Source organism: Canis aureus, chromosome 11 (assembly GCF_053574225.1).
Source record: "Canis aureus isolate CA01 chromosome 11, VMU_Caureus_v.1.0, whole genome shotgun sequence".
Taxonomy (NCBI): Eukaryota; Metazoa; Chordata; class Mammalia; order Carnivora; family Canidae; genus Canis; species Canis aureus.
This window is the reverse complement of record NC_135621.1, coordinates 58,522,032-58,536,921: the sequence shown is the minus strand read 5'-3', so window position 1 is coordinate 58,536,921 and position 14,890 is coordinate 58,522,032. Positions and strand designations below refer to the sequence as shown.

General features: G+C 43.2%; 1 protein-coding gene and 1 non-coding gene across 9 annotated transcripts in view; one reads left to right on the top strand and one right to left on the bottom strand.

Annotated features, from left to right (window-relative positions):
- The window catches only part of EML6 (EMAP like 6), a 270,622-nt gene extending 260,417 nt beyond the window's left edge, over window positions 1–10,205 (bottom strand). For 4 of the 8 annotated variants that reach the window (XR_013389567.1, XR_013389566.1, XM_077915406.1 and 1 more), the window contains exons 1-2: window positions 9,933–10,197; window positions 8,349–9,106 (exon numbers count right to left, since the gene is read on the bottom strand). Coding sequence is in view for 5 of the 8 variants with exons in the window: in XM_077915406.1 (XP_077771532.1) it covers window positions 8,349–8,545 (197 nt within the window). In the remaining 3 variants the exon portion in view is untranslated. Of the gene's footprint in view, window positions 1–8,348; window positions 9,107–9,932 lie in introns of all 8 variants that reach the window. The other 4 variants (XR_013389568.1, XM_077915410.1, XM_077915411.1 and 1 more) reach the window with 2 other exon arrangements.
- Window positions 10,206–14,157: 3,952 nt separating this feature from the next.
- On the top strand, window positions 14,158–14,284 carry LOC144324421 (small nucleolar RNA SNORA1). The gene has a single exon (XR_013389938.1). It is a non-coding gene; the product is annotated as a small nucleolar RNA SNORA1 (small nucleolar RNA).
- The last annotated feature ends 606 nt before the right edge of the window (window positions 14,285–14,890 follow it).

Genomic DNA, 14,890 nt, shown 5'->3' with positions numbered 1-14,890 from the left:
TTTCCAGAATATACAAAGAACTTTTACGACTTAAGAATAAAACAACAATTAAAAATGGGCAAAGGAGGGGTATCTGGGTGGCTCAGTGGTTGAGTATCTGCCTTTGGCTCAGGTCATGATCCTGGGGTCCTGGGATCAAGTCCCACATCGGGGTCCTAGCAGAGGGCCTGCTTCTCCCTCTGCCTATGTCTCTGCCCCTCTCTCTCTCTCTCTCTCTCTCTCTGTCTCTCATGAATAAATAAGTAAAATCTTTTTTAAAAATAGGAAAAAAATAGGCAAAGGATTTGAATAGACATTTTCTCCAAAGAGAATATACAGATCATCAATTATGAAACAATGATCAATATTCTTAATTATTAGGGAAATGCAAATCAGAATCACAACAAGACACCACTTCACATCCAGCAGGATGGCTATAATCAAAAAGACAGAACATAACAATTGTTGGCAAGGCCATGGAGGAGTTGGCACTCTCAGATATTGGTGGTGGGATTATACATTGCTTTGGAAAACAATTTGGCAGTACTTCAAAAAGTTAAACACAGAGTTGCCATATGATTCAGCAAGTCTACTCCTAGGTGTATACTCATAGGACTAGAAAACACATGTCTACACAAAGGCTGTGGACATCTCTTCCACTGCTCATCTCTTCCAAACTCAACATCTCCTTAACTGGTTCCAATCAACCCCTGCTTGGTTCTTTCTGGAGAATTTAGAACACAGGTCTAGGCACCATCCTAATAAAAAAATTAATTGTTAATTTAAGAATTTATTTCATTTATTTATTTTTAAGATTTTATTTATTTATTCATGAGAGACACAGAGAAGAGAGAGAGGCAGAGACATAGGCAGAGGGAGGAGCAAGCTCCCTGCAGGCAGCCCAATGTGGGACTCAATCACAGACTCCAGGATCATGCCCTGAGCCGAAGGCAGACACTTAACCACTGAGCCACCCAGGCATCTCATAATTTAAGAATTTAATAAATGTATGGATTATATATATTATTAAAATTCTATTTTGCTAGCTGACAGTATCATTTGGGTTGAAAAAAACACTGGTCTAGTGATCTCTAAAACATACCAGTGAGGTCCCTAAAATCTTAATTGGCCTGTGGACCAAAAGCATTGGCATCACTTGGGAGCTAGTTAGAAATGCAGACTATCAGGCCTCATACCAGACTTACTGACTGAAAGCTAGAGTTTAGCAAGTGCTCAGGTGATTCCTACAAAGAATGATATGTGAGAAGAAATGTCTGCTCTCAAACACTTTAATTATATTTGAGACCAATCCACATGTGACAAACTTGTGTCAAACCTACCAGGAAAGCCTGACTGCTGAAGATGTGTAGTCTTGTGAATTAAAGATGGCTTTCCATATAGCTTCAAGAAGAGTAAGTCCCAGAAGCAAAGCCAGCAAGTCAGCCTTCTCAGTAGCTTCCTTTTTTTAGGTGGCAAAAATGTCACCTACATTGCAAAACTGTTCAGATCCAAAACCCTGTGGGTAGGAGAGGTCTTAGGACAGCTCTGCTTACAGATGCTGCCACGGAACAGTTTGTCACTTGCCACAGTATAATCTACATTCTAATTGACTGTTGATTGTGAGGCCAATATCAGTCTTTATAAGAAAGTATATTCCTGTACAATGTTGGTCAAACAATGACTCGTTATACAGTATCCATTCTTCCTAAATAAAAACATGGTCATATATTCTGAATTAAAAATAGAGACCCACGATATGATAAGAACAAGTATATCTATAACAATAATTGAATGAAATATTTGTGACTGTCCAGGAAAATCTAGGACATATGGTATCAAGACCCTTGAGGCATTAATGACCTGGATGAGAATTACAATGACCTTGGTCTTTCTCTGGGTATCTACACCAGAATTCTGGGCACACCAAATTCCTTCTCACCCTGGTGCCTTTGCATATAACCTCTCCTCTGCCATGCCGTCTTCACTTATCTGCCCCTTCTCATCCTTCAGGTCTCAGCTTAATTTTTTTTTAATTTTTATTTATTTATGATAGTCACACAGAGAGAGAGAGAGAGAGAGAGGCAGAGACACAGGCAGAGGGAGAAGCAGAGGGAGAAGCAGGCTCCATGCACCGGGACCCCGATGTGGGATTCGATCCCGGGTCTCCAGGATCGCGCCCTGGGCCAAAGGCAGGCACTAAACCGCTGCGCCACCCAGGGATCCCCAGGTCTCAGCTTAAATGCCACCAGCCTAGAGAGCTGCTCTGGAATCCTATGGCAGGTAGCTCCCACCAACCCAGTTCCTCTCTATGATCATTCCCTTCTCAGTACTTTTTACAGTCTATAGTCACCATGTCTTCTTGCTCATTCATTGTTGGCCTCCACCACCAGAATCGAGGCAAGAATGTGGTCTTGTTCACTGCTACACTCCCTGCATCTGGTACCTTCTAGAGATTAAATGAGGTTTTGATGAATAAACAAAAAAATGTTCCCAATTTAGGGAAAAAATAAATCTTAATAAAAATCACCAAATAGACTGTAGCTTATTAATAAGAACAACAATAACAATATCACTTATGAACAGATCAAAAACCTCCATCAAAACCATTCACTTCAGGCTCTTGCAAATAAACGGGCTCCAACAAACGGTCAATGGTACTACTGAGTAACTTTGCTTAAATCTCTTTCCTTCTCAGAGCCTTTTCCCTCTCAGAGTCACTCTTGCACAGAGTGAAATAAGAAGACTACTTCTCAGAGATGGGAGAGAGAGAAATGTAATGAGATGACATAGATATACACATACATACATACATATATATATACACACACACACAGACCACACACACACATATATATATATATACACACACATACATATATATAAGTAACTGGCACAGAACAGGTACTCAACTCAATATGGTTTGGTTCTTTATAGTCACTCTCATGTTCCCCTTATTCTGGATGGCTCAGCTGTTGGGCATCAGCCTTCGGCTCAGGGCATGATCCCGGGCCAGGGATCGAGTCCCACATCAAGCTCCCTGCAGGGAGCCTGCTTTTCCCTCTGTCTATGTCTGCCTCTCTGTGTGTGTCTCTCATGAATGAATTAATAAAATATTTGGAAAGAAAAAAGATTATGAAATCACATTTCCAGGCCTTCGTGTGAACCTGTTTACTCCACACTCTAGACCCAGCCATGGCTGTTAGAGCCCTCTCTTCAAATTCAACAAGTTCAATTATATTTGCAGCACCCTGTTACTTTAGCCATGTCACAATTGAGACTTAATTTTTAAAATTATCTCTAGTAGGTCATTGTTTCAAAGCTGGTAATGTTCCTGAAATGAACTTGAACATAGTTCCACTTCTTGACTGAGTTCTACCAATCAGCTTCAAATATTCCTGATAAACTGAAAAGCACCAGACAGAAAATTAGAGTTACAAGAAGCAAAAAGCTCACTAAGTTCTGGTTAGAAATAAGACACAGTGGTAGGGACCACACTGACTTTTTTCTAAAAAAAAGTTTAGAAACAGTGAAGCAACAATTTTGGGCTTTGGAATCAGACAGACTTGGGTTTCAATTCCCATTCTATAGTCTGTTAAATAGTGACTATGGGCAAGATCCTTAACCCCACCGTGCCCTGGTTTCCCCACCAGTAAACTGAGGCTAACAATAGTACCAATGTCGAGAGGCTGTTAAGATGGATGAGATAAATCTGTACACACACTTAGTGCTGAGTCTGCACTCAAGAAATATTGGCTCTATTAAATTTATTCTCATCCTCAAAGATCTTATTATATATACTTACAAATGAAAATATTCAGAATGAAAGAAAGGTACTAAGTGCTACATATTAAGTGAGCAGCAGTGGTTACAAAAGACCCAAAACTTCAGGAGTGCAAAACACGCCTTCATCTAAGGATGGTATGAGGTCTCATGGGATTGGTGAAGCTGAAGCAGATGGGGCCACGCAGGGAATAGATACAAACAGGTTCCCTGTGGTGGGCACTTACTGTTTGCCAAACATTGGGGCACCCTGTACGTAATCTCCACAAACTATAAGGCAGATACCTTTAAATCTCCAATTTGTAGATAAGAAGCTGTTTTACTGATGATAGCTAAGGCTCACAGAGGTTTAGTAATTACCCCAAGTCGCCCAACTGGTGGTGGATCTAGGTTTAAAATCAGGTCTGAAAAAAATAAATAATAAAATAAATAAAATAAAATAAAATAAAATAAAATAAAATAAAATAAAATAAAATAAAATAAAATAAAATAAAATAAAATAAAATAAAATAAAATAAAATAAAATAAAATAAAATAAAATAAAATGAAATGAAATGAAATGAAATCAGGTCTGTCTGACAATTCATTGCTGTGCCATTGTTGTGGGGAAGTGTTGATGGGGAGATAAATCATTCCAGTATGATGCAGGAAAGATCAGAGTAAAGATCATCTTTTTATATGGCAAGTGGGAAGCAAACAATTTATACTTAAAAAAAAAAGGAAAATAAGGGTAGAAAGATGGGTTAGGGCCAGAGGGAATGGAAAGCTAAGGAGTTTGAGCTTCAGCTGGTGGACAATGAACAACCTGTTTTATTTGTGCTGTAAATGTGTGCTTTTAATTAAATACTACTAATACGACTACAAAGAGCAGTTATTGAATACCAGCTCATGATCAGGTCCCAGGCTAAATCATTTCTGTACATTACTACAAGTTGCATAATTTGCAACTCAGGCATTATTATCCCCATTTCACAAATAAACAAGGCCTTGAGTGGTCAAGCCACTCATTCAGATGACTCCAGTAAACAGCACAGTGGGGTTCATCACTGAGTGCGTGCAAGGTCAAAGTCAATGCAAAGTCCTTCCCCTGAGAAAGAGTACGAGGGCAGAAAAACTTACCTTGTGATAGAGAGTGAAAAAACAAGAAAAAGGAAAATGGAGACAGGGAACTAGTCAGAAACAATACACCAATCCAGAATCAGGAGATAAATGTCTTAGGTGGAGTCACTGAAAATGGAGGGGAGGTGACAGACAGCAAAATGTGTTCATGACCTTTTCTTTCATTTACTCCAGCTGTGTCATGATTTGCTACCTGAAGTAGAAACCCAGTTAGTAAATATTCCAGGCTCTATTACCAGCCTTGCCTTGAAGCCTGATTTGAGTCCTGTTGTTAGCCTGCGAGCACACGCTGCTCCTAGTGTGTACCTGCCCTGTCACAGGGCTAGCAGGGCTGAAACAGGCATCATCCTCTAATCTGTTATCTGTATTGAAGGGTAATCATTCAAAAGAATAAAACTAAGCCTCCACAGCCCATAAATCACATTATGCTTCACATATCAACATTTTAAAAAAATCTGACTTAAACACATAGTCTGTCAAATCAGGAAGGCACATATGCTAAGCTCTAGTGAGCTCTGACAAATCCTACGTTATTATTAAAGTTCATCGTGATCTCAGGGATCACACGGTTTTATAAAACAGAGTGTGGTATCAATATTTGTTTGGCTGCTTTCTAGTTAATATTCTGGGGAAAGTAGCACAACAAATAAAGCAGTAGGAAATATACACACTATGAATATAGCTTTCAAGCTAAGGCAAAAGCCAATAGGCAGTTACTTACATTATCTCCTTCGATGGAATCAAGGGTTAGAAGCTTGAATGTTCATGTAATGTTTCCAAAAACCCCAAACATTTTTGCACTGAAAGCTTAGCTACAGTCCTCCTCATTCAATAGCTAACTGCATTATGTTAAGTGGAAAATTAGTAGTGTAACAGGAACACGAGTGGAAATTCATAAAGATAAAAGACCATAATTCTCCTGTTCATATCACAGTTAATACATAAATATTCCCAACAATTTACAATATTAATTTTAAATATTCAATATGTTTCTGGGAATAAAATTATGAAAGAAATGGCAGTCAAGAATCCCACATACTAAGGCCAAAAACAAATGTGGTTTGCATACTATGTTCATCAGAAAATAATATATATACATATATGTATATGTATATATGTATATGTATATATGTATCTAATACATATATATGTATAATATATATTACATATATATATTATACATATATATGATAAAGAAAAATAACAGCATAAACAGTCGAACTTTATAGCCCTTAATTACATAATGATCTGTGATTTGGGTTTTTTTTATCGGTTGGACTTAACTTCATTCCTTTGTACAAAGACATATATGGATATTAAAGTATTCTGCTCACCTGTACATACTCAGACCCAACTAAATATCATGAAAAATTTAGCAGTAAAGTCCAGTCTCCCAAGGTAGGCTTGCCACTATTCTGTGTAATGATAGAACTACCTTCATAAAATACCAGAAGCTAAATCCTATGTTTTTTTCTTTTCATCACTTGAGGCTTTCTGCAGCCAGCCTTACAAACAACTTCATTCACCTTTTCTTCAAATCTGAGTGTTTAACTAAAGCCATATATCATCACAATCCCACTAGTCCAGCTGCCTGTCATCGCAGCAGTTTACTGCAACTCCACCCTTTTCCCATCATCAGTTTCAACAGTACATTTCTTTCTTTCTTTTTTCTCCTATTAGAGAAAAAAAAAAATGAAGATGAGGAGTTCAAACCCTCAAAGTAATTCAGTGAACTGTCACAACAATATTATTTAACCCCAGGGAATTTCCTGTTTAATTGCCACTCTCTCCCTTCTCCCAAAGGACCACATCTTATTTGGATGGTGTAATGGAAAGCACCACATTAAAAAGAGCAAAAACATAATAGGTTTAAATTTTTAAACATCTAACCTTTTCACAAGTCACTTTTAATCATTTGCACCTGTGACTTTAATAATCAGCCTGGCAATTAGAGAAGCAAAATCTCCAGGACAGAACCAAGTGGGATGCCCTAGCCACAACCATTATTATATTGGGGAGCAAAGAAAAAAGCTATTTTCTTATATGTGACATGAAGAAAGTTTTACATTATTAAGTTCCATCAAATCCTGGGAACAGTAGAGCTCCTAATACTTAAAATCTTCATTTTTCTAAAAGCCAAGATTTTAAAAAATATGTATCTTACTGTATTTTTTAAATATTAAGTGTTCATATTTTCTAACAGCTTTTCAACTTTAGGGCTCAGGAAGAAAAGGGGGATCCAGAATAAGCTCAACACTAGAAGGGGGGGATTAAGCGAGACTTTTAAATCATTCTCCCCAAGGAGAAATCAAAACCATTAACATTACACCATATAACCATTTATTTCATCATGAAAGGCAAACTTAGAGTACCAGTGGCAATATTCTGAAAATGCGATAGAAGTTGTTCTATACAGCAAGGAACATACAAGTTTGGAAGGCACGAATATGGTCTGTCAGTTGCAGTTCTAGCCTCAGCAAGTCATTTGCCCTGTGGGTGAGGCTCCCATACGGAAATCTTCCTTAACTGCCGAAGGCTGAATGGGATTTCCTGTGAGCAGCATCTGGACCACACCTTGTTGGGTCACAGAAGCAGCTAACAAGAGCCGGAGGAAAACGCGTCTGGTCCAGAGATGACAGGACAGGGCCAAGAATCAAAGTATGTCCCCCTACAGTTTAATGGGGGAAGGCCCCTTAAGATGGCTATTTATGCAGTTGTGTTTTTCTAATCAGTCTTGGCCACCCACTACCAGATGTTGGTCATTTGGTGAGCTGACTGGTAGGATTTTGTGGTCCAGCAGCTGCCAGCCTTTTATAACCTCAGTGATGTTGTGGGAGTCTCCATTTAGTTCATAAATATGTTTTTTTTTTTTTTGTCATTAAAACACTGCCAGCTGAAATATTGCAGAACAAACTCCCCACCCCGTTGCAGAAATTTTCCAGTTTCAAAGCATCTGGGATGAAGATTCCAGATTACCTGTAGCAAAATTTCTTCTAGATTTTTTTTTTTTAAATCCTCTTGCGTGTTGAGGAACCTACTGAGGAGCCTGCCACAGATGACACCCACCGTTCAGATCATTGGTCCTACATTTACCTAGTTAGGGCAGGAAGAAGTGTTAGATGGTTACCCTGGATTCTTCCACTTGTAGCAGGAAGGAACACCCAAAAAGCATCCGGACACTCAACTCCTTAGAGATGCAAAAGCCTTCCAGGGGAATAAAGAGGAAAGAGATCTCTCCCTCCCCACCTGCACACCCCCCTACCACCCCCCCTCCCCGTTTGTGCCCTAGCCTGAGCATCAGCAGCCCTTCTGTGATCCCATGCAGTTCCAGAGCGAGTCCCTTACTCCAGAGGGCTCCTGGATCGGACCCCAGGAGAGCCGGGCTGGTCGTCCTTCTCCCCCACCCCCACCCCCCCACTTCCAGTCTGCACACCCAACCCCTCCCCAGACCCCAGGCCAACCCTTCCTACCTGATGATGTCGTCGTTGTGTCCCAAGAAGAATTTTTGGCTGTGCTCTCGGGTGTTGTAAACCACCCCGACCCCAGCCACGAAGTAGACCACCTCCTTGCCGGCCGTGTAGTACAGGTTGTTGCGGCACTGGTGGCCCCGGTACCCGTACACCCACTCCAGCCGGAGCTGGCAGCTGGGAGCTGTCCGATCCGCCATGATAAGCCGACCCCACGCGCCCCCCGGGCCCCCCGCGCGGGTCCGCGGCCCCTGCGCGCCGGGTCTGTCCTCGCCGAGACTCGGGCTGCGGAGGACCTGCGAGGGCTCAGGGCGCAGCGCCGGGCGCTGATTTCCGCGGCGACGCACAGACACAGCCCAGGGCGCCGGCCGCCACCATCATCCGCCGCCGCCGCCGCCGCCGCCGCCGGAGACGAGCCGCCGGTGCGCGGCCGCCAGACCCCGCCGGGCGCCCCGGCTGCTCCGCCCGGGCAGGGCGTCCTCGCGGGCGCCAGCTCCCGCACGCGCACGCCTCACTGCACCTGCGGGCTTCGGGCGCCGCGAGCGGCTCGGCGGGGGGCCGCCCCGCCTTCCAAATCGGGGATCTGCATCGCCAAACACCGATTACCCAGTTCAACGCTCACTGAAGTTTGCGGGGCGGGGCGGGGCGGGGGGCGGGGGGGCTTCGCAGCAGGCAATGGGATTTATCCTGTGACAGCTCTGATGTGGCCGAGGGCCCGGGCAAGCTTTGCCATCACCACCGTCGGATCCGACACTGACAGTCTACACCCAGGATGCAAGAGAGAGGAAGAAAGAAACAGATTTTTTTTTTTTTCTTTTTGGTATAAGTCAGCAGCCCAAGAAAACGATCCCCAAACTAAACCAAGTGCTGGGTCTTTTTTTTTTTTTTTTTTTTAAATCAACTATTCTCCCTTTTCCCCCTCCAGACCTACCTCCTGAATGATATTAAATACGCCCTAACTGCTTCTGGCGGGTGGTTGCTGATACGATTTGAGAGAATACTTTCTGTTTCCCCCATTAAGCCGGGGCGAATATGCAGTGGTCATTTTTTTTTTTCTTTTGGATGCTCCAATTTAAAATCCATAGCTCTCGTGAACCCTCTCTTGGCCGGGGGGTGGGGGGGGACCATAAAGAACTTAGCAGTTCTCACAAATCAGCAACTCCAATGCAAGCGTCATAAAAGATTTTTCTGAATTAGAGGAAACGAGATACTAGTGCAATTGGAGGCAGGAAAGCGCTACCTACTAATGCACCTGGTCCAGAGGAAATTAAATAATTAACAAGTGGCAAAAATCGTGTACCACCACCCCCCCCCCCCTTCAGGAAGGTGGGAGCTGGCTACGGGCACCCCTGGGCTCCAGGGTTAGCCTCCAGCCCGGCGGGGGTTGGGGCCCAGGGGCGCCCCCCACCCCACCCCGCAGCGTGCGCACACACACCCCGGTCTTCGGCCGCCGCAGGTCCGAGGGATGCCAGCCCCCAGGGACAGCCCGCCCCGCGCGCACTGCCTCCCGGCCGGGGTCCCCGCTCCTTCCTCCCACACCCGAGGCAGCCTCGCCCGCAGAGCATCCCAGCTCTCTCTGCCTCTAACCTCTGCTCCGAGCGGGCGCCGCCAGCGCGTCCCGGATCTCGCACCGAGGAGCGAAATCCTCTGCCTGCCCTCCCTTCCCCGCCTCCCGCACCCGAAGACGGGCTTCGTCACTGGGGCGCCGCGGGAGACAGATTCTTCCTCCAGCCGGGGCTCCGGGGCGGGGCCACAGCGCCGCTTTCGGGAACCGCGGCGGCCGGTTACTAGGCGAGAGCACGGCGCTTGGAACCGCGACGCCCCAGAGCCCGGGGCCGCCCCCTCCCTCTCCCCGCCCAGGTTTCCCCCCCGCCCCGCGCTTCCCCGACGCATCCTGGGAATTGTAGTCCCTTCAATGCCAGTTCCGGCGGGGAGCGCGCGGAGCTGGACCACGAGTCCCAGGATTCCGCACGCCCGGAGGGGGCCGTGTGGAGAGGCCGTTGCCGGCGCCGGCGGTTCCTGCGGCTCTCCCGCCGAGCGGAGGCAGGCTCCCTGAGGGCGACCCCTCGTCAGCGCCCTGCGATCCCTAAGTGACCGAGGCGGCGGCCCGCCTGCGAGTGCATCTATGAAAGGCAGTGGAGTCGGAGTAGAGACAGTCTCTGTGGCCCACCCGGAGGACCCCCTCTGCACCAGCCCCTCAGGGCTCCTGTAGCTGACTGAAGCCCAAGTTTGGTTTGTTTCCTACTTCAGTTTTCCTGTTTGTTCAGGTGCGTTCCGGCGAGTTAAAGTGCGGCGCTGCCACGCGTAGGAAAAACGCTGGGGGGATGTGGTCTCACTCTGCCCTAAGAACCAGCGCCTTCCGGGGAGCCACCTCCCAAGTGACCTGAGGATACCCAGAGTTTGGAAATGGGCAGGGGCTCACACCACGAGCCACCAGCCGGGGCCTTCAGACGCGGATGCCCGTGGCATTCCTCCTAAAACTGCCCAGAGTGAACTGGGAATTCTGAAGTGGCCCATTTTCAAATTGCAACCACAATTTGTGGAATTGTGGGAAGAGATTTCAAGATCTCAGTGACTAAGGCTGTAAAAATACAAGGGATATTGGGGGCCTGTCCTGTCCTTTCCAAGCTCTAACTCTGCAACTACCTCAAGCTTTAATATAGCCCTGTGAGAGGTAGGAGAGTCTCCAGGAGGGTAGAAGTGCCCGAGTCTGGGTGAGCAGTTGCTGCCTGCAAAAAATCAAGATGGGAAGGGGTTTTATTATTTAAGGGAATAGGAATCTACAAATATGGCAGGTGGCACTGTGCATGCAGATAAAGGGCACTGCCAAAAACAAAAACAAATTCTCGAAAACGATTTGAGACATAAGCGAAAATATACACGACCGGTAATGCCCAGGCCGGAAAACAGTGCCAGTGAATCATACAGAGACAAATTCTACATAGGAATTCAAAAGACGAAGAGACTTTGCAGTTATAATTAAGTCAGGAAATACTTCATGGAGGAAATTGGAAGTATAGGTAGAATTGAGATAAAGATAAGTGAAAAGAACATTCTACATGGGTCTATGGAATAAAAAGATAGATGTAGGAAAACGTGGATTTAGAGACACTAAATAGAATCGGCGCAAGAGAGAAGAGTTCATGTGTGATGAAAAGGGGACGACATAAGCCTGAAAGGTTAGATTGTGGATGGAGCTGAACATGGAGGTTTGCACTATATCCTTAAAATAATGGAGAGTCGTTGATTTTTTTTTTTTTCCCTTGACAAGGAAAATAAAACAGTCTTTAGCAGAAGAAAAAAAAAAAGTTTCACCAGGACTTGCCATGATCAGGTCATTATTCCTGTGCAGAACTAAGAGAATAAGCCAAAATACACGGAACTGAGATACACCATTGGCTGCATGTAATGGGCTGTGTAACTAACTGGACATTTCATAGGATCTCAAGAAAGAGCTAAGGCCTGTTCCCTAGCAGAGGCTATACTGAATCTCAGTAGATCTCATCCTTTTCCCTACTCCACCCTTTTCCAATATTAGGCTATAGAGAAATGACAAAACAATGCACAACCACCAAGCTATACCTCTAAGAAGATCAACTTATTCCTAGATAAAGTGCAGAGAATGTCAAGAATCCATATACAATGTATCAGAACAATTTGGAAAGACTTGCCCCATCAAACAAGCAACAACAGCAGAAAGGAACATAGTCCAAGCAAACCAAAATCCTCAAATTTACATTAGGTGAGAAAGATAAATGAAGAACCCCATCTGGAAGAAAGTTTACATCAACGAAGCAGATTCTCTACCAAAGAAGAATTTAGTTACAATATGAATTCAAAATATCAAGAACTTAAAGATGGATAGCAAAAAGAAAATCCAAGCTAAAGACATAATCAAATGTAAACACAATTTCAAATCTAATGAATATATTTGAAACAACAGGAAAAAAAAAGCATGGAAATCAAATTACCAATATGGAAACAACACTGGAAATTATCACAAGAAATGCAGAAGAACAAGACAGGATATCAAAATAGATGACGAGAGAGCAAAGCTAACCCAACATACAGATCATTGTATTCCTAAATTGGAGAAGCCAACAAATGGAACAGAAAAAGTATTCAGAAATAAATTAATACATTAACTGAACCTGCATATTAAAAAGGTACACTGTATACCAGAAAAAAGATGATATAGAATAGTCTTCATGGAGGCATATCTTAACAAAATTATTTAACTTCAAGAATAATACCTCAAAATCCTTTGCAAACTTTAAAGAGGACTATTATACCATCTCTGCCAATTAGTAATTAAAGGGAATCGTAAGCATTTACTGTGTGTCTTGGGAGAAACTGATGTTTATCCTCCGTTGACGAAGGAAAGCTATTTACCCAAGAATACTAGCTAATATAAGAAAAATGATAGATTTAGAAAATTATTCAGTGACGTAATTGATGCAGTCAGAGGTCATAAATGTATACTAAAATTGATTAAAGAGTAATGCTAAAGAATCATCCCCACAGATTATCTACCTTTAAATAGATCTATGTAGAGGTCAACATCTTAATCAAATTATCACATTTTGTATCACCAAGGTGCCTGGCTGGTTCAGTCGGAACATGCAACTCTTGATCTCAGGGTTGTGGGTTTGAGTTCCACATTAGGTATGGAGGTTAGTTAAAAATCTTAAAAAAAAAAAAAAAAAATTAGTACACCATTACCAGAACAAACTGCCTCTTCCACTTCCTGATGTGATGCAGTATGAAAAGCTGCACAAAATGTTTTTGGCCAGGGACACCTGGATGGCTCAGCGGTTTAGCGCCTGCCTTCAGCCCAGGGCATGATCCTGGAGACCTGGGATCAAGTCCCATGTCAGGCTCCCTGCATGGAGCCTGCTTCTCCCTCTGCCTGTGTCTCCGCCTCTCTCTCTCTCTCTCTCTCTCTCTCTCTCTCTCTCCCCCTCCCTCATGAATAAATAAAATCTTTAAAAAATAAAAACTTAAACGACTAAAGAGATGCAAAAGCCAAATACAATGTAATTAGATCTTGGATCCTGTTTTTTTAGTTTTAGGTTGTTTTTTAAGTCTTCAAAAGGCAATGTGGGGAGCAGGAATAACTGGGGATATTTGAATACAAAATGGACACTAGAAAACATTAGGGAATTGCTATTATTTTTTAGAAAATCTTATTTTTGGGATGCCTGGGTGGTTCAGCGTTTAAGCATCTGCCTTCGGCTCAGGGCATGATCCTGGAGTCCCAGGATTGAGTCCCACATCAGGCTCCCTGCATGGAGCCTGCTTCTCCCTCTGCCTATGTCTCTGCCTCTCTCTCTGTCTCTTGTGAATAAATAACAATCTTTAAAAAAAAATCTTATTTTTAGGAAACATATCCTGATATTTAAGAGTAAAATGTCTGCAGCTTACCTTCAAATGACTCAGGAAGAAATGTGTTATTTATATACATACACATGCACATATGTATAAGAAAAAATAAAGCAAATAAGGCAAATATTAGCAATTGCTGAATCTAGGTGTTTTTAAAGTTTTTCTGCAGGGAGTCTGTTTCTCTCTCTGCCTCTCCCCTGCTCATGTTTCTCTCTCTCTCTCTCTCAAATCTTTATTTTTTTTTTTTTTAAATTTTTTTTTTTATTTATTTATGATAGGCACACAGTGAGAGAGAGAGAGGCAGAGACACAGGCAGAGGGAGAAGCAGGCTCCATGCACCGGGAGCCCGATGTGGGATTCGATCCTGGGTCTCCAGGATCGCGCCCTGGGCCAAAGGCAGGCGCCAAACCGCTGCGCCACCCAGGGATCCCTCTCTCAAATCTTTAAAAACAATAAAAATTTTTTAAAAAAGTTTTGTGGCTATATTGAAACACAAGTTATGCTTTCATCACAGCAGATCTATTGCAGTGGTGACAATGAGACTTGTAACATTTTCTGCTAGGCTCAGGAGTAGACTGGGAAATTAATAATTATATATTTTAGATCATTTGCCAAAATAGCAATTCATGTGCTTCTTTCAATTTGACTTCTAGGGCACTAAAGTAAATTGCTTGAAGAAATTGAATCCCAAAGATTACGGAGGGGGTGGGGCGGATTTTTGAAGCATGTCCATATTCGAGTGGAGATGAAGCCCAACCAAAACAGTTGTGGAATGACAGTGAACTGTGGTTTGAACAAAAGTTCTTAAAAGGGCTATTTTGAAGGTTATGATTCTGACTTTGGAGGGACTAAGGTAATTGGCAGTGGAAGGAATTAACATGTGGAATTCCTTAAAAATTGACTTTAAAAATAATAAAAATAAAGTTTCATATAAAGTCTGGAGGTGGGCAGCCCCGGTGGTGCATCGGTTTAGCGCCGCCTGCAGCCTGGGGTATGATCCTGGAGATCCAGGATCAAGTCCCAAATCGGGCTCCTTGCATGAAGCCTGCTTCTCCCTCTGCCTGTGTCTCTGTCTCTGTCTCTCTCTCTCTGTGTCTCTCATGAGTAAATAAATAAAATCTTAAAAAAAAAAAAAACTTTCCTAAAAAAATAAATAAATA